At 45.8% G+C, this 25,367-nt stretch overlaps 1 protein-coding gene across 1 annotated transcript in view; it reads left to right on the top strand.

Moving 5' to 3' along the window:
- elp3 (elongator acetyltransferase complex subunit 3) overlaps positions 1–19,993 on the top strand; it is a 178,182-nt gene extending 158,189 nt beyond the window's left edge. The window contains exon 15 of the mRNA XM_072498551.1: positions 19,002–19,993. Within this exon, the coding sequence (XP_072354652.1) occupies positions 19,002–19,078 (77 nt within the window). The 3' untranslated portion in view covers positions 19,079–19,993. The remainder of the gene's footprint in view (positions 1–19,001) is intronic.
- Positions 19,994–25,367: the final 5,374 nt, after the last annotated feature.

The following is a 25,367-nucleotide window of genomic DNA, read 5'->3' as shown; positions in this document are numbered from 1 at the left end:
ATGAGCAGGAGATAACATGAAGGATGGGGGAAACTGGCATGTGCGGGCGAGAGCCAGTGTATAAAGCTATGTAAATATACCATTTTGCCATGTATGTATCTTGCCCAGTGCGATTTCTTGTTATTTTGTTACGGGGGGGGGGGGGGGGGGTTATTGTTTGTAAGGGAGAAAAATTGTGTTGTTAAAAAACTTTAATAAATATATATTTTTTTAAATAAATAAATTGAATGTTGGGAAAAGTGAGACCTTGGCGGTGAACACTCTGGGGTGGAGTGCGAATTTGGGGCGCTACCATTTGAGGTGGCTAGGGTTAGATTTTGGTGTAGGGATTCATGACTGGGCTACCAACCATTTATAAAAAAAAAGGTTTATTCAGAATTTTTAACAGAACTTTCAACTATATAAACAACCCCCCCCCCCTACCCCCTTGCATAGCAAGACATAAACATGGCAAATCAATATGATACAGAACTTTGTACATTGGATTCCTCCCGTACATATCAGTTTTCCGGGTCGTTTATGTTTTTCTTGCTCAGATGCCCCCCTGAAGAACCCCCCTTCCCTATTCCTCTTCCCCCCCCCCGGGTTGCTGCTGCTGTCGACCGAACTCCAACTAACTCCACATTAGCGAGATAGTCTAGGAACGGTTGCCACCGCCTGGAGAACCCCTGCACAGACCCTCGCAGGGCAAACTTTATCCTTTCCAACCTGAGAAACCCTGCCATCTCATTTATCCAGGCTTCCACACTGGGGGGCTTCGCATCTTTCCACACTAACAAGATCCTTCGCCGGGCTACCAGGGACGCAAAGGCCAGAATGCCGGCCTCTTTCGCCTCCTGCACTCCCGGCCCGTTGGGTTACCAACCATAAGTGGAACTTGACGGGTCTGACAGAGAAGGTTGGGGGGATTTCAAGAGATGGGACACCCTGAATTTGACATTGGCGGGGAGGGTATACGTGATAAAGATGGGGGTGGGTCGAAGGGGGATGTTGTGGTGTGTTGCCAAGGTTCTTGTTTATTTTTCAATCCCTCCCAATTTTCCTTCACAAGGCCTTTTTCCGAAGGGTGAACAACTGATCTCAGAGTTTGTTGGCCAGACAAGACATCAAGGATTAGAAGAGCCCTATTGCAAAGAAGGAGGTGGGGGATGGTGGAGTTGGGGGGGTTTGGTGGCGCTCCCTAGCCTGCATTATTACTATTGGGTGGTGACAGGGCAGCACGGTGGCGCAGTGGTTAGCATTGCTGCCTCACGGCACCAAGGTTCCAGATTCTGGGTCACTGTCCATGTGGAGTTTGCACATTCTCTCCATGTCTGCGTGGGTTTCGCCCCCACAATGCAAAGATGTGCAGGGTAGGTGGATTGGCCATGCTAAATTGCCCATTAATTGGAAAAAAATGAATTGGGTACTCTAAATTTTAAAAAAAAATCATTGGGCGGTGAATGGCAAGAAGATGATGGGTAAGGGGGGTCGGACTGGGTCCGGCTAGAGGAGGAATCTTGTAGGGCGACAATTATGAGGGCTCTGGCGATGCCGTTTTCCCTGGGGAAGTATACGAGCAGCCCAGTGTGGAGTCTTCAGTTAGGATCTTTAATCAGTTGAAAAGGCATGTTAAATTAGGGCATATGTGGGGGGCAATACTCTGAAAGAGCATCCTACCTAGGCCGAATCCCGTACCCTATCCCCATAACCTCACTGATGGGCAATTTATCATGGCCAATCCACCTAACCTGCACATCTTTGGACTGTGGGATGAACACGGAGACACTGGAAGAACGTGCAAACTCCACACACACAGTCATCCGAGGTGCTTCTGTGTACTTCTGAGGCTCTATAGTACTTCAGAGGCTGTATAAGGCTCTGGTCAGACCCCATTTGGAGTATTGTGAGCAGTTTTGGGCCCCGTATCTAAGGAAGGATGTGCTGGCCTTGGAAAGGGTCCAGAGAAGGTTCACAAGAATGATCCCTGGAATGAAGAACTTGTTGTATGAGGAACCGTTGAGGACTCTGGGTCTGTACTCGGAGTTTAGAAGGATGAGGGGGGATCTTATTGAAACTTACAGGATACTGCGAGGCCTGGATAGAGTGGATGTGGAGAGGATGTTCCCACTTGTAGGAAAAACTAGAACCAGAGGACACCATTTCAGGCTAAAGGGACGATCCTTTAAAACAGAGATGAGGAGGAATTTCTTCAGCTAGAGGGTGGTGAATCTGTGGAACTCTTTGCCGCAGAAGGCTGTGGAGGCCAATTCACTGTGTGTCTTTAAGACAGAGATAGATAGATTCTTGATTAATAAGGGGATCAGGGATTATGGGGAGAAGGCAGGAGATTGGGGATGAGAAAATATCAGCCATGATTGAATGGCGGAGCAGACTCGATGGGCCGAGTGGCCTAATTCTGCTCCTATGTTTATGGTGCATTGGAGGCCGTTTCTGTCAATGTTGACGGGTTTGAGTGTGTTTTGAATATATATTTTTTTTAAATAACTTGATACTGAAGAAATGGCAACAAAATGCAAGAAGTAATTCATAAACTTACAAATTAATTTAAATGTAGATAATGTGGAACACACACACATACACCCACCCCTCACACTCTTACTCCCCTCACACCCACTCCCCCTCACACCCACTCCCCCTCACACATACTCTCCCTCACACATACTCTCCCCTCACATGCACCCACCCCTCACACATACTCTCCCCTCACACTCACCCACCCCTCACACACACCCACCCCTCACACACACCCACCCCTCACACACACCCACCCCTCGCACACACCCACCCCTCACACACACCCACCCCTCACACACACACACACCCCTCACACACACCCACCCCTCACACATACTCTCCCCTCACACTCACCCACCCCTCACACACACACACACACCCCTCACACACACACCCACCCCTCACACACACCCCTCACACTCCCCTCACACCCACTCCCCCTAACACATACTTTCCCCTCACACACACACACCCACCCCTCACACACACCCACCCCTCACACCCACTCCCCCCTCACACATACTCTCCCCTCACACACACACACACCCCTCACACACACACACCCCTCACACACACACACCCCTCACACTAACTCTCCCTTCACACACACTCTCCCCTCACACACACACACACTCTCCCCTCACACCCACTCTCCCTTCACACATACTCTCCCCTCACACACACACACCCCTCACACTCCCCTCACACATACTCTCCCCTCACACAACATACACCCCTCACACACCCACCCCTCACACCCACTCTCCCCTCAAACCCACTCTCCCCTCTCACACACTCCCTTCACACATACTCTCCCGAACACACACACGCGCACACTCTCCTCACGCGCGCACACTCTCGCGCGCACTCTCTCCTCACGCGCGCACACTCTACCACTCCTCTCTCACTCTCAATTCTCCTCCACCTTCTCACCCCCGTTGCATTCTCACCAACTCTCACTTGTGCCTCTCGTCCCGAGCGCCATGCGCTCCCTCGCCCACCTTGGCACTCCATCACTCCCACTCACGCTCCCTTGCACCCCCCAACCTCTGCCACCCCCCGCTAACTCGGCTATTAGTTACCGCCACCACCCACTTCTCTCCTCCCCCCCCCCCCCCCCCCCTACACGTCCTTCTTCGTACCCACATGCATGCTCTCATCTCCTTTACGCTCTCGCTCAGTCCCTTTGCACTCTCTCTTGCCCCCCTCCCGCGCTGACTCAGTCCTCCCTTCGTGCTCTCTCCCCCCGCATTCTCCTTCGACCCGCTGCTGTGTTCCATCTCTCTCCAGCCCCGCTGCTCTCTCTCTCTCTCCCATGTTCACTCTCACCTCCCTGTCGTCGTGCTCTCACGCCCTTGGGCTCTCTCTCGCCCCCCCCCCTCGCGCTCTCTCTAGCCCCCCTGCGCACCACTCGCCTCCCGCGCGCTCTCCTGCCCCTCCTTGCATTCCCTCTTGCACCTAACGTTGTCTCACGCCTACCTCGCACTGTCACCCGCTGCACGTTCTTTCTCAACTGCCACACGTTAACTCTCGCCCGTTGCGCTCTCCCACCTGCCACACCCTCTATATCACCCACCGTACCTTCTATCACCCGCTGCACCATGTTGCCCAATGTGCCCCCTCTCTCGCCCGCCACGCCCTCTCTCGCCCGCCGCCCCCCCCTCTCGCCCCCCCCCCCCCACGCCCGCCTCGCTAGAGGCCGTTTCTGTCTATGTTGACGTGTTTGAGTGTGTTTGGACTAAAATATATTTTAAGAATGTAACTGATAGTGAAGAAATGGCAACAAAATGCAAGAAGAAATTCTTAAACTTACAAAATTTTAATGTACGTCAGGGTGAGGTGGTGTCTTTTGTTAAGAAGAATAAGAGGTCACATACTGCTTAGATGATACTTGATATCAGGCTTGTCCAACCTTTTTGCGTGGGGGAGCCACATTACAAAATGTTTCTCACTCAAGGGGCCAATGAGCCAATTTTGAAAGATAATGTTCAGCACAGCATTAAACATGAATTTTTTAAAAAGGTGAGGAATGAAAGAAGCAACCTGGTAATCAAAAAATAAAGCAATGAGTAACAAATGGAGTATTCAAATGCAGTAGCATGAGAGCGAGTGTTTCAAACTCACTCCCAAGCTCAGGGCGCTCACTCACTCATTAACCCTCACCCATTGTGAGAGGGAATTATGGTGTGTGGGCAAGGGTAAATATGAATGCCGACACTGGGAGTGAGCCAAGGTTAGACTACATCCGCACACACTCCCCTCTCAGATGCACCAACACACGCACGCTCCCCTCACACAGACACTCTCCTCATACAGACACGCCCCCTCGCACACACACACCCCACACACACACACTCCCCTCGCACACCCCTCGCGTGCACACACCCTCCCCTCGAACACATGCTCCCCTCACACACACACTCCCCTCACACACACACACTCCCCTCACACACACACACTCCCCTCACACACACACACTCCCCTCACACACACACACTCCCCTCACACACACACACTCCCCTCACACACACACACTCCCCTCACACACACACACTCCCCTCACACACACACACTCCCCTCACACACACACTCCCCTCACACACACACTCCCCTCACACACACACACACACTCACCTCACACACACACACTCACCTCACACACACACACACTCCCCTCACACACACACACACTCACCTCACACACACAGCACGGTAGCACAGTGGTTAGCACTATTGCTTCACAGCTCCAGGGGTCCAGGTTCGAATCCACACTGTTTATGTGGATGCTGAACATTCTCCCCCTGTCTACGTGCGTTTCCACCGGCTGCTCCGATTGGAGGTGTGAGCTTGAGTAGGGTGCTCTTTCCAAGGGCCCCTGGTGACTCAATGGGTCGAATGGCCTCCTACTGCACTGTAAATCTCTGATCTATGAAACAGGTTAGATTAAGAATAATGCACACACACACCCCTCACACACACCCAACACAAACACACACTCTCCTCACACACACACACACACACTCCCCGCACACACAAACATTCCCTTCACACACAAACACTCCCCTCAAACACACTCCCCTCTCTCTCACACACACGCACACACATTCCCCTCACAGGCACACTCCATCTCCCCTCTCATACTCTTGGTTCCTCATGGTCCCATCCCTCACACTCTCACCACCTTCACAATTATACTGTCTCACACTCAATCCTCCTCCACCTTCTCAACCACATTATACTCTCACCCCAATTGCACTCTCACCGCCTCTCACTCACTCGTGCCCGCACGACCCTATCGCACTTCCTCGACGCCACGCTCTCCCTCACCCACCTTGGCACGCCCTCATCCCCAATCATTCTCCCTTGCACCCCCCCAACCTCTGACACCCCCTGCATTAACTCGGCCACTAGTTGCTACCCTCGCTACCCCCCCCCCCCCCCCCCCCCACCCCGCGACCTCCTTCATACCCTCATGCAGGCTCTCTCTTCCTTCGCACTCTCGCTCAGTCCCTTTGAGCTCGCACTTGCTCCTCGCATTGACTCACCCTCTCCCACCACGCCCTCTCTCTCGCCTGTACTGTATCTCAAACCAGCTGTCCAGCCAATTGAGCTAAACCGGTCCCCGAGAGCCTAGCAACAGCGAACATGGCAAAGAAACAGCCCGTGATAGCCCTCAGGCCACATGTTGGACAAGCCGGGTCTAAATAGAATAACAATAAGAGTACGGTCTCATTAAGAGCGGTGGTACAGTGGTTCGCACTGCTGCCTCACAAGTGTCAGGGACCCGGGTTCCATTCCTGCCTTGGGTGACTGTCTATGTGGAGTTTGCATGTTTTCCCCATATCTGTGTGGGTTTCCGCCGGGTGCTCCGGTTTCCTCCCACAGTCCAAAGATGCGTAGGTTAGCTGGATTGGCCATGAGCAATACTCCCATTAGGGGAGTGGGTCTAGGTGGGGTGTTCTTTTGGAGGGTTGGTGCAGACATCAATGGGCCAAATGGCCTCCTGCACTGTAGGATTCTATGGACAGCAACTCCGGTTAACAGGGCCATAAAAAATGTAAACAAGGAGCTGGAGCTCATTTCGAGAGTGACTGAAACTCACTCATTTGAAGTTTTGTTAAACTTTTCAAGTATCTTTGTTAGACCACACGTGCGCGTGCTGCAGTCTCCATATCACAAAGAAAAGATGATCAACAGGAACTGGAGTCTGAAGGAAGTGAAAAAAACATTTAAAGGGCTGATACCAGATCTCTATCATGAAAGATTTAATGAGCTGAGGCTCTTTTCTCTACAAAGAGGTTAGGAGGTGCCCTGATTGAGGTCTTTAAAATTAAGAGACAGTTTGGTAGAATCGATGTACGGGAGATGTGTCCATTTCTGGGGAGAATTAAATAAACGATCCAGCTGGGACGTCAGTAGAAACTTTGGGGCCAGTTTAGCTCAGTTGGCTAGACAGCTGGTTTGCGATGCAGAGCGAGGCCAACAGTATGGGTTCAATTCCCGTACCGTACTGAGGTTGTTCATGGAGGCCCCGTCTTCTCAACCTTGCCCCTTGCCTGAGGTGTGGTGACCTTCAGGTTAAATCAGCACCAGTCAGCTCTCCTCCCTTGAAGGGAAAAGCTGGCTATGGTCACCAGGGACTCTGGCGACTTTACTTTATTCCCAGTGAGTTCAAACATTGCAGGATATTGAGTTCTGACCACACAGCAAACATTGATTTTCAGCTGAATTTAAGAACCTGAATTGATTTTCCTACACCGACCCTAACACAGGCAAGGTAGGCCCTGTGGGCGAATTAGGTTCTGAAATAGTTACATTTTGAATGTAATGGCCCCGATGTTTGAGCAGCTCGACACCATTCACTCCTGCGCTGGGGCAAGTTACAGGTTGCTGCTGAACTTTGTGGAATAAAACCTTCGCCATTTGGTCTGGGCTGAAAGCTATTTTGAGCTCAGGACCTACTGACCTTAATTCTGCAGCATTTGAATCGCAGTGATATGTACAGGGGCTACGCTGTGTATTTACTAACACTTATTGATTGGCGTAGAGCTGGCTAGCAGACCCAGACCGTATCTGAAGGTTAATGAGATGTCCCATTATCAGCTGTTACCAGGGTAGCTTATAGTCCCAGCACTCACCTCGGGTTGTAACTTACAGCTGCTGGGCCTTAATGAAATGCTTCTTTCTCATTACAAGAACAGTGAATGGATCCGTGCCAGCTGCTTACTCCAGTGGTTCTGGAGAATATTTACATGTCGCAACATCCATTCAAATCTATTTTAGCTTTGCGTTGAGTCCTTGACGATCCTTATCCATAAATCTAGTGGTTTTTAAAAATAAATTGCAATACTGTTCCACAGTCTGGGTAAACCTTGTTCTTTAATTCCCTTGACAATAGACTTAAGTAGACTTGTAGTGATAACAATCTGCAGTGGCAGTTACCATTCTTCACATTTGGGCCTAGATAATAAGTGTGGGTGGGCATCACTGCGGAGGTGAACCACATTATTGCATACACTTGTGAAGCCACAGTGAAGACCAATCTGGAGTTTCTGTAAAGGTTTCTCAGAGATTTTAGCTTCCATCCTTATTTATTTTACTTATCCAAGTACCGTTCTCCATTTTCTTTTTTCTGTAAACCATTTTCTGTGTGGTTCAGCACCTTGACCTTATTCCTGGGATGAGGGGCTTATCTTATGAAGAAGGGTTGATCAGGTTGGGTCTATATCCATTGGCATTTAGAAGAATGAGAGTTTTTTGATTGATTGATTATTGTCTCATGTACCGAAGTAGACCACACAGTAGACAGAAAGAATAATCGACAAAGTACATCGACAAATAGTGATTGGTTACAGTGTGGAACAAGGGCCAAACAAAGCAAATACATGAGCAAGAGCAGCACAGGGCGTCATGAATAGTGTTCTTCCAGGGAACAGATCAGTCTGAGGTGAACTTAATGAAACGCAAGATCTTGAGGGGATTTGACAGGGTGGGCACTGGGGGGATGTTTCCACCCTGTGGGGGAGACTGGAACCAGGGGACACAGTTCAAGAATAAACTTTAAGACGGAGGTGAGGAGAATTTTTCTTTCTCTCAAAATCATTAGCCTGTGAAATTCCCTACCCCCAAAAATAGCAGAGTTTGGGTCGCTAAATTTATTTAAGGCAGAGTTAGACAGATTTGGATCAATAAGGTAGTCCAGAGCTATGGGGGGTAGAGGGAAGGTCAAGTTGAAACCATGACCAGATCAGCCATGATCTTACTGAATGGCATAGAAGGGCTGAATGAGCTGCTCCGATGTTCCATGTTCCTATGAGTTTGAATGATTGAGTGAAGCTTTAATTTCACGGCCTGTTTATCTCTTCGGGACAGAGGTTTCACTCTCTCAATGCAAAAGCAGAAATGTTGAATTGGCCCATGATCATCATAGAACTTACAGTGCAGACGGAGGCCATTCAGCCCTTAGAGAGGATACAAAGGGGGTTTACCAGAATTATGGCAGGAATGAGGCATTGCAGATCTGGGGAGAAACTGGGCTTGTTATTCTTGGAGCTGAGAAGGATAACAGCAGGCCTAATAGAGGTAGGTATTCAAGGGATTTTGGTAGAATAGATAGAAGGAAACTATTTCCTCTGGCAAGTGGATCAGTAACCAGAGATCATTGATTGAAAATAATTGGGAAAAGAGAGGAGAAATTAGAATTTTTTTCACACATTTAAAATCTGTAACACACAACCTGAAAGGATGATTGAAAAGGCAATTGAACGTGTACTTGGGAACTCATTTTCAGGTTTATGGGGAAAAAGCAGGGTGTAGAACTAAATTAGACAACTCTTTCAAAGACTGCACACATTCAAAATAAGCCAAATGACAACCTTGTGTGTTGTAAGATTTTTATGATTCCAATCAATGCAACAAATTACTGAAGATCTAGATAAATTAATTAATTAATTTTAAACGAGCCTCCTATTATCTGAATTACACCCTTTCTTTCGGAATATTGGATTGTAAGTCTTGGGCAATTTAAGGGTTAAAAACCTGGGGTGTGTGTGTTTGACTGCTGTGGTCATGCTTTTTAAAATATTATTCAGTTTTGCAGGGCCTGGGTGCTTTTAGCAGCCAGAAGGTGAAATTGACAAAGGAATGTGTTTGCAGTCTGGACTAATTTAATTTAATAGAATTTACAGTGCCGAAGGAGGCCATTCGGCCCATCGAGTCTGCACCAGCTCTTGGAAAGAGCAACCACCCAAGGTCCACACCTCCACCCTATCCCCATAACCCAGCAACCCCACCCAACACTGGGCAATTTTGGACACTAAGGGCAATTTAGCATGGCCAATCCACCTAACCTATGGACTGTAGTTTGTCTGGAAAAGTCCCTGGAGAATTAATGTGCTTTGCAGTCTGCAGAGATAATTTGTTTTTTAATTTGAGGAGATAAGGTCATTGCTGGGTGGAGCCAAGGAATGCATAGAGACATTTTGAGAAGTTTTAGAGAGGCAGTTTTTGTGGAGAAACCTGAGAGAGGATGTGAATTCTTATCTGCCTGAAGCTGAATCCATAGTCCCCACAGTAAGTATGATTGAGAGCTGTATGTTTCCTGTCTTGTTGTTTGATGGGAAATTGAGATGTAGTGTTTAAGATAAGCTGCTCTTTTTGGGTCTGATGTTTAAAAAGTTTAGTTTTATATTCATAATAAAGTTTTGTTTTTAAAAATAACCAAGCCCTATTTTTTTCATGGAGTCACTCCTGGAGTGAATCATTCTTTCCACGCGGTCTTACAAATAACTAAAATATTGGGGTTCGGTCCAGTATCCGAGCCACTGTTGGGGGTCTGGTCTGGAATCGTAATAAGTTAATATTGAGGAGCATGGCTGGACAGTGACTGCGGATGGTTTATATCTCTTCATCTCAGTAACTGACCCCATTCTAGTAAATCTCCACTGTTCCCTTTTTACGGCTTTGACATCCTTCCCATGCTGTGGTGCCCAGAAATGAACACAATACTTCAGCTGCAGCCTACCCATTGTTTTATAAAGGTTTCACAAGAAAGGTGATATTCATCCCAAGGTGCTGAAGAGACTTGGGAGAGATTTGTGAGGCATTAAGGCTCATTTTGAGAGAGTCTGGATGTTTGGGAGGTACCAACAGATTGGAAATAGTTTAATGCGGTGCCCACATTTAAAGAGGGTGATATATTAGATACCGGCAACAACGCATCTATTATCCTTACTTCAATCCCAATTGCATATAAAACAAGCCAAAGTAAACCTGATGACTATCTGGACAGTAAGAACTGAGGTAACAGCAGTCAACGTGGAGGCTCAAGGGAAAAGATTTTGGTTGCCAATCCCCTTGACATCTTTGAGGAACCAACCCAAGAAGATGGTGGGTGTATCCAGATGTCTAGGGAAAGAAAATCATTCCATTCACCCAATGATCCAGCTACTTATTGTACTGCCCAGTTCCACATCACTCGTGTGTGAATGTTAGCTGGAATGGAAGCAAACTTTTTTTTCATTCGTTCATGGGACGTGATCATCGCAGGCTGTGCCAGCATTTACTGCCCATACCTGATTACCCTTGAGGGGGCAGTTAGGAGTCAACCACATTGCTGTAGGCCAGACAGGGTAAGGACGACAGATTTCCTTCTTTAAAGGACATTGTTTTTATGACAATCGACAAGGTTTTCATGGTCATCATTAGACTTTTAATTCCAGATTTTTAAAAATTTAATTCAAATTTAACCATCTGCAGTGGCGGGATTTGAACCTGAGTCCCCAGAGAATTATTCTGGGTCTCTGGTTAACAGTCCACTACGCCACCGTCTCTCACAGGCCCATCACAGTCAGGCCCAATTGCCCTTTTATTATTGGTTGTTCTGGACAGTGCTGACAAGGTCTCATTTATTGGACCTTTTCTAATGGACCTATGCAATCTTCGTGTTCCTACTGACCTTTGTAATCATTGCTTATAACTGGGTGACTGACTCGGAGATTTCAAAGGGCATTGTATGGTGTGAGACTGCTGTCACATGTAGGACAGACCAGATGTGCATGTGACATATTCCCTTTGCCCAAAGGATTTAAGGGAGCCAACTAACTTCTTTTACCAACAATCTCAATCCATGTGGCTCAACACCTCACTCGACTAACTCGCTTAGCCATCAGAGGAGCCAAAACAGTTATTTTAGATGAATAACGCCAAGCATTTCCAATAGTAGCTTGCATTTATCTAATGAGTGTCTTTAATGGAACAAAATGTCCTAAAGTCTTCAGGTCCCACTGCCCCATCCCCAAGATGAAAGCAATTCAATATATGCGGAGGAGATGTGTGTGTATAAATATGAAATAAAGTAGTGAATCTGGAGAATTCTGCCAAGAGCTTTTGGATAAGGTGTTGCAGTAATCCAGTTATGAAATTTCTCATCTAAAGCTGTTGAAGTGTGCAAGAATCTCCGGCTTGTTTCATTGCTGGAAATTACACTGAGTCGAGGTATGAAACGGAATCAAAACCGTGATGCTTGAGCTGTAAACAGTAGGCAAGTTCTGCACCAGGTGATTCCCTGAGCTGTTTCAAAAATATATATATTTTTTTAAATGGATGACTCAGTGAGGTATAGTTAGTTACTGGACCTACAGATATATGCAGGATTTGGGAGTGTAGAGCTACAGTTAGTACAATGGACAGTAGCTGGCTCCCTTCCTCCATAACTCCCTCCCAACAGGAGCAAATTTACATAATGACGCAGTATATGACGATACTCTCCATTAGACTTGGGTTCAAGGGGCCCTTGTGATTCAGAATGCCTCGTGTAATTACAAGATAAGGGTTGGCAGATGTTACAATTGCAATGATTAATGATCCTGTGATATAGATTCCCTGGTTGAATCTCCATCCTGTCACCTCTGCTGAAGTTGTGCCCCACAGAACGCTCAGTAACAACAATAATGTTAGAATTCACAGCCCCTTGAGCAGCATCTCTTTAATTCTTGTTGTCCCCCAGTTACTGATCCTTCTGCCACTCAAACAGTTTTTCCTATTTATTTCAACAAACTTAGTCATCATCCTTAATCTTCGGCTTGTCCAGTGTTCCTATAGAACTGAAATCCGGTATGATTCTAGTAAATCTCTTCTGCATCCTCTCCAAGACTTTAATTTCCTTCCTCAAATTTGCCACCCAAAATTGAACACATTGCTCTCGCTGGGGCCTAACCAGTGTTTTTCTTAAAGATTCAGCACAACTTCCTTGCTTTTTTTACTCTCTTCCTCTATGAATAAAGCCAAGCATTCCATGCTTTTTAACAGCCTTCTCAACCTGTCATATACTGCCTTCACATACCTGTGAACAAACTTCCCACAGGTCTCTGTTCCTGCCTGTCCTTTAGAAATGGACTATTTGATGGCAGCGGGCAGGGATTGAGAGGTTTGGGGATCTATTCATCCAGGAGGGCTTTCCGACCTTGGAGACATTAGAGGAGGAGTTTCATTTGCCGGGTGGGAACGTGTTTTGGTACCTTCAAGTGCAGGACTTTGTACGGAGACGGGTCCCAAGCTTTCCTCGCCTCCCCCTGAGGGGATTACAGGATAAAGTGCTGTCAAAAACAGGGGTTGGAGGTGGAAAGGTTTTGGAGATATACAGGGAATTGTTAGAGTGGGAAAGGGCCTCTATCATAGAGGTCAAGAGGAAATGGGAAGAGGGGATCTGGAAACTGAACTGTGGGGGAAAAGCCTTGAAAAGGGTAAATGCATCCTCATCCTGTGCTAGACTTAGCTTGATTCAGTTCAAGGTAGTCCACAGGCCCACATAACGGTAGCACAGATGAGTAGGTTCTTTGAGGAGGTGGAGGACAGATGTGGACGGTGAGGGGGTAGCCCGGCCAACCATGTTCATATGTTTTGGGCATGTCCGAAACTGAGGGAATTCTGGCAGGGATTTGGGATGTTATGTCAGATGCCCTGGAAGATAGGTTAACTTCCGAGTTCAGAATTGGCAATATTTGGGGTGTCGGAGAATCCGGGGGCAGAGGGAGGGAGGCCGATATCCTGGCCTTCTCCCTGGTGGCCCGGAGACTGATCTTGCTAAGATGGAGGGACTCGGAGCCCCCAAAGTCAGGAGTGTGGGTCAGCGATATGGTAGGGTTTCTCAGTCTGGAGAAAATCAAGTTCACTCTGAGAGGATCAATACAGGGATTCGCCCGGAGTTGGCAGCCGTTCATCGATTTCTTGAACAAAAATTGAACGTCAGCAGTAAGGGGGGGAAAGGGAAAAGTGGGGGGGGGGGGGAGGAAAACAGGAGGCATGGTAATGTTAAATAAGTTGACAGGGAACTTAGTATACGGGTAATAGGCACAGGGCGGGAGAAGTGCGGGACGTGGTTTATTGTTTGTTGTACTTTTAGGGGGTATTTTGTGGGTCGACCCGTGCGGTTGTTTTAGAAATGCCAACATGTGAAACTTACAAATGCTTCAATAAAATATTTTCTTTAAAAAAAAAAGAAATGCACCATTTAGTTTATACTGGCTCATGTGTCCTGCTAAGTATGTTACTGTCTCCCGCAACGTTTACAGGTTTCTTATCATCTGCAAAGTTTGAAAATATTCCCTGTAGAAGAAGTCCAGATTACCAAAGTACGTCATAAAAAGCAGTGGTCCAAAGACAGACAACACCAGAATAAGCTTTGCTCCAATCTGAAAAACAACTGTTCACCACCATTTTCCACTCTCTGCCCCTTTGCCAATTTTGGACCATTGCTGCTTTTTTTCCTTTAGTCCCATGGGCTTTAATTTTTCTAACAGGAGCTTATACTATAGGATTCGAGTTTTACTGCTCACAATTCTATGTTTGGTTCCTTGAGCCATACAATTATATACCTCAAAAGTTTTAATTGACCCTCAGCATTTATGGTTTTTGGGACAAGAGTTTGTGCATACACTCAATGAAATGATAACTATATAGAACTGAGCAGAGTCTGCCCAAACCCATTTAGAAAAGATCCTACAACGAACAATGAGAGAGAAATCTTCAGCCTGAATCCAACCCAGAAGTGAAAGGGCAGTTTAGCAAAAAAGTGCTGCGCACGGTTTAAACCAACATGAGTATATTATATATTATGTGTTTGTTATTGATTGGAAATGGATACTCAAAATGCATTTTGAAAGCTCAAAGACGCCTCATCACTTATGGGGTTAACGTACTGCCTGTGTCAGTTGCTGAATTTCCTGTGTTCACTGACTTGTGAGGTGCTTGCGTCAGTAGAATTCCGGTAAATGTTAATATCCTCTACTTGGGAAGATTAACTGCTGCCTCTGCTGTGTTTTTTTATGGTTTATTGTGAAACACAGATGTCTGCTAATAATATCGATCTTTTATTTTCCTCCTCTAATGATCCTTCTGATTGTTCCCCCGCCCGCCTTCCCTGACAGCAGTAACTCATTGTGCAGAGTTTCTGCAGGCACTGCTGACCTTCAGGATCTTCTCTCTCAGGCAGAGAGATAGCTATTGCTGGGATGGATCCCTCTTACGTAATAGCCAAGGATTGGGTCTGCCTGAGTCATGTGATTGCTGCCAGTCACTGAGAGACCAGTATGGGGTGGAGGGGGAAGGGAGTGTGGTGTGTGTGGTCGTCGGGGCAGGAAGTTGCCTCAAGCCTCATTGGTGCCATTCAGATAGATCATGACTGAACTGTATCTCAACTCCATTTTTCCACCTTTGCTCCAAATCTCTTGATATCCTTAACAACTAATAATCATATAAATCTCTGACTTGAAAGCTAAAATCATCTACAACTTTGGAGTGCATTCCAGTTTTCCACCACCTTCTGTATGAAGAAATGCTTCCTGATTACCCTCCTGACCCTAATTTTAAGGTTATGCTCCTTGTTCTGGATTTCTCTACCCCCCACTTGCAGCATTCCGAAGGGACCGCTGCCTCCAAGACACCCTGTCCACTCTTCATTCACCCCGAATGGCACCTTTCCTTGCCAGTATAGCCCCCTTTCGCCACCTTCCTTCTCAACTAGCCAAGGCTCCAAACATCCTTCCCAGTGAAACAGTGATTTTCTTGTATTTCTTTCAATTTAGTATATTGCATTTGCTAATCACAAAATACTCTCCTCTAAATTGGGGACACCAAATGCAGACTGGGCTACTGGTTACAGAATACCTCCATTCAATCTGCAAGCATGACCTGAGCTTCACTTGTCATTTAAATTCTTTCATTTGCTCCTACTCAGATATTTCTGTCCATGGCTGCTACATCGTTCCAGTGAAGCTCAATACAAGCTGGAGAAAGAACTCTTCATCTTTTGTCTTGGGGATGTGGTGGTGTACTGGTATTGTCACTGGACTAGTAATTGCACGGTAGTACAGTGGTTAGCACTGTTGCTTCACAGCGCCAGGGTCCCAGGTTCGATTCCTGCTTAGGTCATTGTCTGTGCGGAATCTGCACGTTCTCCCCATGTCTGCGTGGGTGTCCTCAGGGTGCTCCGGTTTCTTCCCACAAGGCCCGAAAGACGTGCTGTAGGTGAATTGGACATTCGGAATTCTCCCTCTATGTACCAAACAGGCGCCGGAATGTGGCGACTAGGGGATTTTCACAGTAACTTCATTGCAGTGTTAATGTAAGCCCACTTGTGACAATAAAGATTATTATTATTAATGTGGTGAAATTTGAATTCAATAAAATCTAGAATTATAAGTTTAATGACTTCATCACCATCTATAGATGACCATGAAAGCATTGTCAGTTGTTTTAAGACCCCATCTGGTTCACCAATGTCCTTTAGAGAAAGAAATCTGGCATCCTTAACTGGTCTGGCTTACATGTGACTCCAGACCCACAGCAATTTGGTCGACTCTTAAATGCCATCCGAAAAGGCCTAGCAAGCCATTCTATCACACAGCTAAAACAGTCAGATAGAGCACCTGGCATTGACACCCCCCCCCCCCCCCCCCCCCTCCCCGCCCCAGCCGATCAATCAGTACTGTCTGTGTAGAGTCTGCACATTTTCCCATTGTCTGCGTGGGTTTCCTCCCACAGTCCAAAGATGTGCAGGTTAGATGGATTGGCCATGATAAATTGCCTTTCGTGTTCAAAAAGGTTAGGTGGGGTTGCTGGATTACGGGGATAGGGTGGAGGTTGTGCGCTTAGGGAGGGGGCTCTTCCCACGGGCCGGTGCAGACTCGATGTAAATTCTATGATTCTCCATGTTGAACATCACTTGGAGGAAGCACTGAGGGTAGCAAGGGCGCAGAACATACTCTGGGCGGGAGACTTCAATGTCTTTCAATGGCTTGGTAGTAACACCACAGACTGAGCAGACCAAGTGCTAAAAGACATTAGCTGCAGGCTGGATATATGGCAGATGGTGAGGATATTGGCTTGCTTCTTTCTCTAACTCTCCATATTGTATTCAGGTTACATTGTCATTCATGCCTCATCTGGACACACTCTTTGTTTCTATATCCATTACCACTCTCTTTAACTTTTGCATCATGAAATCTGTTGTTCGTTCTTCTGTCCTGCCCTTCCACCCGATTATAGATCTTCTCTTTTATTCTTCCTGCTCCCTCTCCCCTTTAACAGGGCTTAAATCTCTTGTATTTCTATCTTTCTTCAATTCTGATAAACGGTCATCAACCTGACAAGTTGGGCGTGAGAGGCCTCTTCCACAATCCCCGCCAGTTGTGACACCTCCCGAGATCTAATCAGATCTCGCCAGATGTCGCAATTCGAATCTCGCCCACAATTGGCGGGACCCAGTCTCGTTAAAGACTCACTTAACTGTGCTGACGGCGGAACGTACGCATCCCCCTGCAATTATGAACCTGGCTGAGGAGACCCCAGCTGGTCACTGTTTATCATGGGTCCCGACAAAAGATTTCATTAGAAAGACGGAGGTTGAGGGACAACCTGATAGAGGTCTACAAGATTATGAGGGGCATGGATAGAGTGGATGGACAGGCACTCTTTCCCAGGGTGGAAGCGTCAGTCACTAGGGGGTATAGGTTTAAGGTCTGTGGGGCAAAGTTTAGAGGAGATGTGCAAGTCAGGTTTCTTTACGCAGAGGGTGGTGAGTGCCTGGAATGCAATGCCGGGGGAGTTGTGGAAGCAGATACTTTAACGGCGTTCAAAAGGCATCTTGACAAGCAAATGGATAGGATGGGTATAGAGGGATACGGCACAAGGAAGTGCTGAAGGTTTTGGCAAAAGTTGGTATCATGACCGGTACAGGCTTGGAGGGCTGATGGGCCTGTTTGCGCTATATTGTTCTTTGTTAAAAGGGCACCAGGCATAACAGCACTTGGGGGCGTGAGGGTCTCCCAGGCGATCGGAAGGCCCCGGGTAACTGGTATCTGGGCAGGGTGGCATCCTGCTACTGCTGGTGCTGCCCAGGCCCCTTGGCACTCCCAGCCTGGCATGTCAGGGTGCCCAGGTGGCACTGGCAGGGGCACTACCAGGCTGGCATTTTGCCTGCACATGGGGATCATGCTCGGGGGTTCCCTGCTCTTGTGAGGTAGTGTGCGGTGGGCTCGAGGACTCCCTTATAGGTGACTTGGGGTATTGGGAGGGTCCAGAAGTCGCGTCTTGGGGTTGAGAGATCGGGGTGCCAGGAACAACCCCACTAAGCACGGAAGTACAGTGGTTAGCACTGTTGCTTCACAGCACTAGGGTCCCAGGTCCGATTCCCGGCTTAGGTCGTAGCCTGTGCAGAGTCTGCACGTTCTCCCTGTGTCTGCGTGGGCTTCCTCCAGGTGCTCCGGTTTCCTCCCACAAGTCCCAAAAGACGTGCTTGTTAGGTAATTTCGACATTCTGAATTCTCCCTCTGTGTACCCGAACAGGCGCCAGAATGTGGCGACTAGGGGCTTTTCACAGTAACTTAATTGCAGTGTTAATGTAAGCCTACTTGTGGCAATAAAGATTATTATTATTATTAATCCTACCCAGAACAGACTCTGCAAATGCTGCCTGACCTGCTGAGTATTTCCTGAATTTTTTGTTTATAATTTCAGATTTCCAGCATCTGCAGTATTTTCCTTCACTTTACTCCTAAACATCGCCTAGTCTCTCACCATGGAAAAATAGTGTGTGTAAATGGATTATATATCCAATAATTGTGGGGCATGTGGGCAGTGCACCTATAGATATATGTATGGGTGCATGTGTATTTTTTAACGGTGTCTCACATCTCGTCCTGTGTTACACAGAGCCTGCTGGGCTCAACACTTGGACCCATGAGTCCAGTAAAGTGGGCACGACGTACACAGTGGAAGTGCAGCAATAAGGAATACTGCTGATCATTGATGTAGCAATGTGACAAACTGTATCTCCTCAAATGGAACCTGTGTATTCACTTTGGAAGGTTCAGCCAGCGAGGTGTGAGCCAGTGTTACCAGTGTGGCTCATGGGGCTTCCAGCAGGTGATGAAAGACTTGTGGTTTCTTCCTGAATTTCTATTGTAATGATTTTCTTTCTGTTCCAGGTGTCGGCACAAGGAACTATTACAGGAAGATTGGTTATGAATTGGAAGGGCCCTACATGGTCAAATGTCTGGACTGAGCTCCTTCATTGTTGAACAGGATGGGATTTGAAAATCTTGACTATCGCAGGCTGTGCTTAATAAACAAGGACTTTGCTAATGTTGCACCTTATAGGATTTAAGTGCCCAGTTCAGCTTCTGACCCCATCAATCCCGGTCTGCAAAATCACAGAATCCTGTAGTGGGTTTTGACAAGCCATGTGGCTTGTTTGCATTGCAAATGGGGACCAAAACGGTTAATTAATTATTTGCAATTCAACATGATCTCTGTCACACAGGGCATGAGCAGCTTCATCTCTGTTACAATAATGGGCTGTCCTTGTAAAAGTGTGCAACCAGTCAAAGGAGGAATTTATATCATCACACAAGACGGTGATGAATAGAGAAGGCCATTGGTCCACCTTATTTCTTCCCCCCCATCCATTCTAACTTCCAGTGGTTAAATGATTCCCAGGTTTTGCCTCCACCATAAGCCCATCTCATGTATGGATCATGTCTGTTGTCTGCAGTCAGACAAGAGAAGGATGTCTGCCGTTATCTTTTACTGCTTTGAAGCTGTGGCCCTTTGCCCACTCTCAATTTATTTGATGGAATTTTATGGCCTTCCCTTTCCCACACGGTGAACTGTCTTTTTGTTGCTTTATAAGATCTTTCCAAGTTGAAAGGCCCAAGCCCCTCCCGACACTGATGTGCTGTGACATGTTGGATTGTCAGAAGACAGCACTAGTTCTGGGTACCCAAGTAACTCAACAGCAGAAGGTGGCTACAGAAAAATGAGTTCAAAACTTACGGATTAACTGGTCAGTCATCAATGGAATGATCGGTTGAGAACAGATGCTGCAAAACAACCCCATTGCAATTGAAGGGATGTATTTAATATTTTAAACATACATTTTTTGAGTAATTAAACCTGTATTTTGCTTGTCAACAAAAAAGGGAGTTATTTTTGTTGAGTTGCATTGTGGCAAAGAATTTTTATTACAAAGATTAGCTTCTGTATCTGAGAGCTGCAATACTTCAACACTGTAGTAAGAAAGCTGTTGGACTAAAGTTCTCAGGTACGCAAAAGGGAACATCATGACACCCCTCTGACCACCATCAGAACCACCAACAGGACTGGAGCGCCCCCACATCCCAAGTCCCACGTTTCACCTGAGCCAGGAACTATAGGCAGCAGCTCTAGAACTGATCTTTGGGAGTCCTCCTACAGGTAAGGGCACAGTGGTTAGCATTGTTGCTTCATAGAACCAGGGTACCAGGTTTGATTCCTGACTTGGGTCACAGTCTGTGTAGAGTCTGCACGTTCTCCCCATGTCTGCCTGGGTTTCCTCCGGGTGCTCTGGTTTCCTCCCACAAGTCCAAAGATGTGCAGGTTAGATAAATTCAGTTCAGTGGGGTTACTGGGTTATAGGGATAGGGTGAAGGCATGGGCTTAAGTAGGGTGCTCTTTCCAAGGGCCGGTGCAGACTCGATGGGCCGAATGGCCTCCTGCACTGTAAATGCTATGATTCTAAGCTCAGATAGGGTCACTGTCAGATGCAGTTAATGTAGAATGTAAAACTGCATCAACTGGTCCTGGAACAATGCAACAACAAGAGCACAGAAGGTAGAGCATTTCTTTCACTGAAAATAGTGTGCTTAAACAACAAAAAATAAGTTTTGCTGCATAACATCTAATAAAACAAAAATAAGTTTTTGTTTATCAATTGGATTAAATTAAGGAGGAGCGTTTAAATTCAATTACTTTCTCATAGACCTTATGAGTTTTGCCTAAAGTAAACAAAGAGAGTTCGGTTCAGCTCCCTTTTTGTTTCAGTCCGCACAGATTCTAGTAGACCCTGACAGTAGCATTGAGCTTGACATGCAGTGATTGGTCTGATCCTAGTGACCTCTGAGGCAGTATAGGTTATATACTCGGCAGCATCGTGCCAGTTGGTTAATTATCCCACCACTAACACTCACAAATTAAGCGCTGCTCCTTTAAGATTTGTCGCTCTTTGCTTTTAACACTTCAGTTGCTATTTTCCCTATTTTAGTAATTTCCCTTAAGCTTACCTCTTAGATTCCAATAATGATCTGCCTGATTGTCAAATTATGTTCCACTAAAACAGCCCCAGAAGAACAGTGAGAGTGTGCTGATTATTTGGTTGTCAAATACATCTCCTTTTATTAGATAACACAATGCACATTTGCTACGAGCAAGAACATTTTTCCAAAACTTTGCACTCAGGACTGTTTTATTACAGTACAATTGCATGAAAGGAAAACCTATTCATCACAGCATGAATTCACTCACTGGAAAACAAAATACCAAGAAAGCGGGCAGTGAGGGAATGACCTGCCAAATTGGCAGCAGAGGACAGCTTTGCCCTGCTCAGTCGCATGGAGCCATCTCCCCTTAACCAAAATAGGAATGGAACAGATGATTATTTGAACCTTTCGTAGCTGAGTTTGCATCGTATTTTGTTGGTCATTTTGTGCTTTGATGTTGAGCTTCACCTACAAAATGTGAACTTTCTTCAGGATTTTTAAAAAAGTATTTGCTTCTTTACGAATCCTGAGTGAAGGTGTTGTGGCTGCATTAAATAGTGTTTGGCTTTAGCCAATGTGAAAACAATGCTATTAGTGTAAAAGGCAGTTCAACAAAGCAGCTTCTTTAAGGTTTGCTTTTTTCTGATCAGAAAGCACTGTTTTGGGGCTGAAGATGTTTTTTTCTCCCCCACGCCTCCCACAAAAAAAATCTGATTGGGCTCCTTCACTTCTGGAAGTGGGTGAGAGGGTCAGGTTTTGAAAAGCAGACAAATTCTAGACCAGGACAGGAGCACGCACAATTTTTTAAAAATTTAAAATTTCTTGTTTACTAGCGCTAAAAATATTAGATATGGCCTGATGAATCATTTGACTGACAAGAAATCAAGTAATGGCTCTTTCAAGAATGTGTCCAACCGCAGTTGACTGCCCAAAAAACATTTTACCATCCGTAAGGGAAAAGTAACAAGTCTGATGGAATATTCTCCATTTGCCTGGCAAAGTGCAGCTCCAGTAAAAGTCAAGAAACCCAGGACAACACAGCATGCTTAATCAGCACCGTATCCACCACCTTTAAACATCCATTCTCTCTGTATCTGCACCCAGTAACAGCAGTGTGTTCCCGCTCCAAGATGACCTGTAGCAACCCAGCAAGGCTTCTTAGATGGCACTTCCAAATTTACGACCTATACCACCCAGAAGAACAAGGACAGCAGATGTGAGAGTTCTGCTGCAAGTCTCTAACTTGGAACCATATTGATGTTCCTTCATTGGCCCCAGGTCAAAATTGTTAAACTCTCCCTAACCGCAGCATAGGTGTACCTACACCATTCAGACTGCAGAAGCTCAAAGACACTGTTCCACCACTTACCAGGACAAACAGTGATGGGCAATTAGTACAATAGTGCCAACATCGCATGAATGAAAGGTTGACAACCTATTACCTGTCTTGAAAAGATGCAGATGGGCTGACTTCTTCCTGAATAGACTCAAATCTGCTGCAAGGGATAGTTACAGATCTAGCGAGTGCTTTTCGTCACTGAGTAAACATATTCAGTCAGAGTTATGCAGAAGGTTTGAGAGAAATTTTGATTGCACCATCTTCAGGCAGATCCTAGCGATCTCAATTCTTTCATTCCGGCAGTTGCTCCTACTGTTCACCCCACGTCAATTGACCATTTAATAAACTGGCTGGGACAGCAGCAAAAATCCTTTCAGGCTCAGAAAAAATATTTCATTTCACAGTTATGTTCTTCTGACTGTGCTGTCATTTGTATGGAAGATGCATCAGCTGGTGTGGAAATGAATCCTTTCTAAAAGAAGAGATTGCTGCATACAATGATCTCGGGCAAACTACCAACCAGTGCTTTTGAGTGTGAATTGTGTGGATATTCTGGGTGACGAGTAGAAAACACTTCAAGCAATTCCTTCCAGAGAGTTTCAGCAATTTCCACTGCCATTGTTTGGTTTGAATGTAGAGAAATGTGAATCACCCATCGATTTACTGGGCCATTGAGAATGGCTCGCATTTTGTGAAGGGACACCCAGATTGGTTTGCTGGTATCTTCAATGGACAAGTACTTAATTGGTTTCACAGTCATTGAAGAGATGCTGTTTTTTTCACCGATCAGTGAAAGCTGTTTTTTTCACCGATCAGTGAAAGCTTATGAGGCTGTTAAAAGCAGATGAGATTTTGCAATGTAATCCAGTCTACAACATAAGGAAGTCAATAGGGATTTATAAAGTACTTTTGTGTGGTATTTCCTCTTCCCCGCCACCCTTTCCGCAACCCACAAATTGATCCCAAGAAATGTACTCTTTAAGATGGGTTCAACCACATCTCTGTTTGTCTGTTCTTTGCTTATCCCGGTGTAGAATTATTCAAGGAGCAGTACTCCCAAATTATTAAGTGCTTGAAGTAACAGTGCAAAGCAACCTGCCATCTGACAGTCCAGATATCCAGGTAAGTGACATTTTAGTCAGCAAATATAGTCAGCAAGTGGTGGGGGGAGCGACAAGAATGTGGGGAAAGACAGCTATACAGAGCAGACCGGTCCTTCACTGACAAATTGGGTATCATCAGTTGGTGATGGGGTTGGCAGGAATAGCATGCATTAAAATCATGCATGTCTCAATGGGAGTGGATTTCCTGGGCCAAATAATCTTAACATTCTAGACTGTGATTAAATTATTCAAAACTGTTTAATATACAAAACGTAGACCAAACTGAATTTATATCCGATAGTAGTCAGGAATTCAATACGTTTGAGTCATTGGTAACAATAACAAGTTCATACATATTCAAGCTTACTTCGCACTCTGTTCAAACAAAACCTTTGTGCCGTACTTAAAACAATTATTTAAAACATTTTTTTCACTGAATGTGGGCAGCGTTTCCCTTGGAGGTGGTGGTGGGGGAGCTATCTTCTTGAACCGCTACAGTTGCGCCCACAGTGCTGTTATGAAGGGATTTTGACCCAACTCCAGTCAAGGAACTGCGATAAAGTTCCAAGTCAGGATGGTATATGGCTTGGAGTGGAATGTACTGATGGTGCAACTATGTATCTGCTGTCTTTGTCTAGGTGCTAGAGGTCACGTGTTTGGAAATGTTATTGGCAGAGGCTTGACCAGTTGTTGTAGTGCACCTTGTAGATGATAGAAAATACCCCCATGGTGTGGAATGTGATAGGGTGGTGTCAACTTCTTGAATGCCCATTTCTGTGCAGGATTAGCTATCAAAGGAGGAGTAATCTGTTCTTAATTACATTGGGCCATTTAATACAACTGGTCAATGCTAGTGTTTACATTCCACAAACCATTCCCATCTACAACTTTTCCCCTCCTTGTTGTCCAACTCCCCTTAGCTAGTCAGAGAGTTCCACATTCTAAACACTTCCTGGGCAAAAACATTTCTCCTGAATTCCACGTTGGATTTAGTAATGACTATTGTGTTTGTGGCCGCATAGAAATAGTAAATCTCACTCATCCAGCACGTTTCACAACCTCCGGACTCCCAAAGCATTCCACAGCAATTGAAGTGTAGCCACTGTCATAACATAGAAGATGTAACAACCAATTTGCACACAGCAACCACCCACAAAAAACAACAGGATAACATGTTTTTGTGATGTTGGATAAAGGGGAAATGTCCTGGGCTGCAGAGAGAGTGCCGCTGCTTTCTTTCAATAATCCTGTGGGAATTTTTCAGATTCTGATTACAGATCTTGTTGACAGCACGCCATCTGAAGGGACATTAAGTAGCTCTTATTTAAATGCACAAACTCTGACATCTTTGTTGCCAACCTTTTTGATTGAAACCAACACGAATGGACTTTTTTGGAGACATGGGACTGGATTTTGAGGGGGAGATGAAAAAGATAGCAGCCAGGGCCCAATTCCAGGATTCTTTACCCACTTCCTAGTACCCGAGTTTCAAGCAGTGCAGATCAAAGTCACCTGCACAGACAACCTGGCTGGCACTAAAGTGGAGATAGGCATCTCCTGGTCTTCCTGCAAATTTTCATGAAGTTGGGCCAGCTTTTAAAGGACACATGTTTCACAGCACCTCAGGAGGGGTTATGAACCATAATACGAATGAGGGAATCTTTTGAAAGGTAAAGCTATGGCCTTCATACCTTCCATGCCAAGTTATAAATCACCCACTATACATAATCTATGAACTCTATAGTAACAACAGGGTGGGAGAAAAAGCTTTAGTAATTTAATTACAGCCCAGTAAGAATATCAATCTTCCAGACCTTTAAACATCAATAGCAGTAT

Source organism: Scyliorhinus torazame, chromosome 4, assembly GCF_047496885.1.
Source record: "Scyliorhinus torazame isolate Kashiwa2021f chromosome 4, sScyTor2.1, whole genome shotgun sequence".
NCBI lineage: Eukaryota > Metazoa > Chordata > Chondrichthyes > Carcharhiniformes > Scyliorhinidae > Scyliorhinus > Scyliorhinus torazame.
The sequence above is the reverse complement of the archived record's forward strand: the minus strand, read 5'-3'. Positions and strand labels throughout refer to the sequence as shown.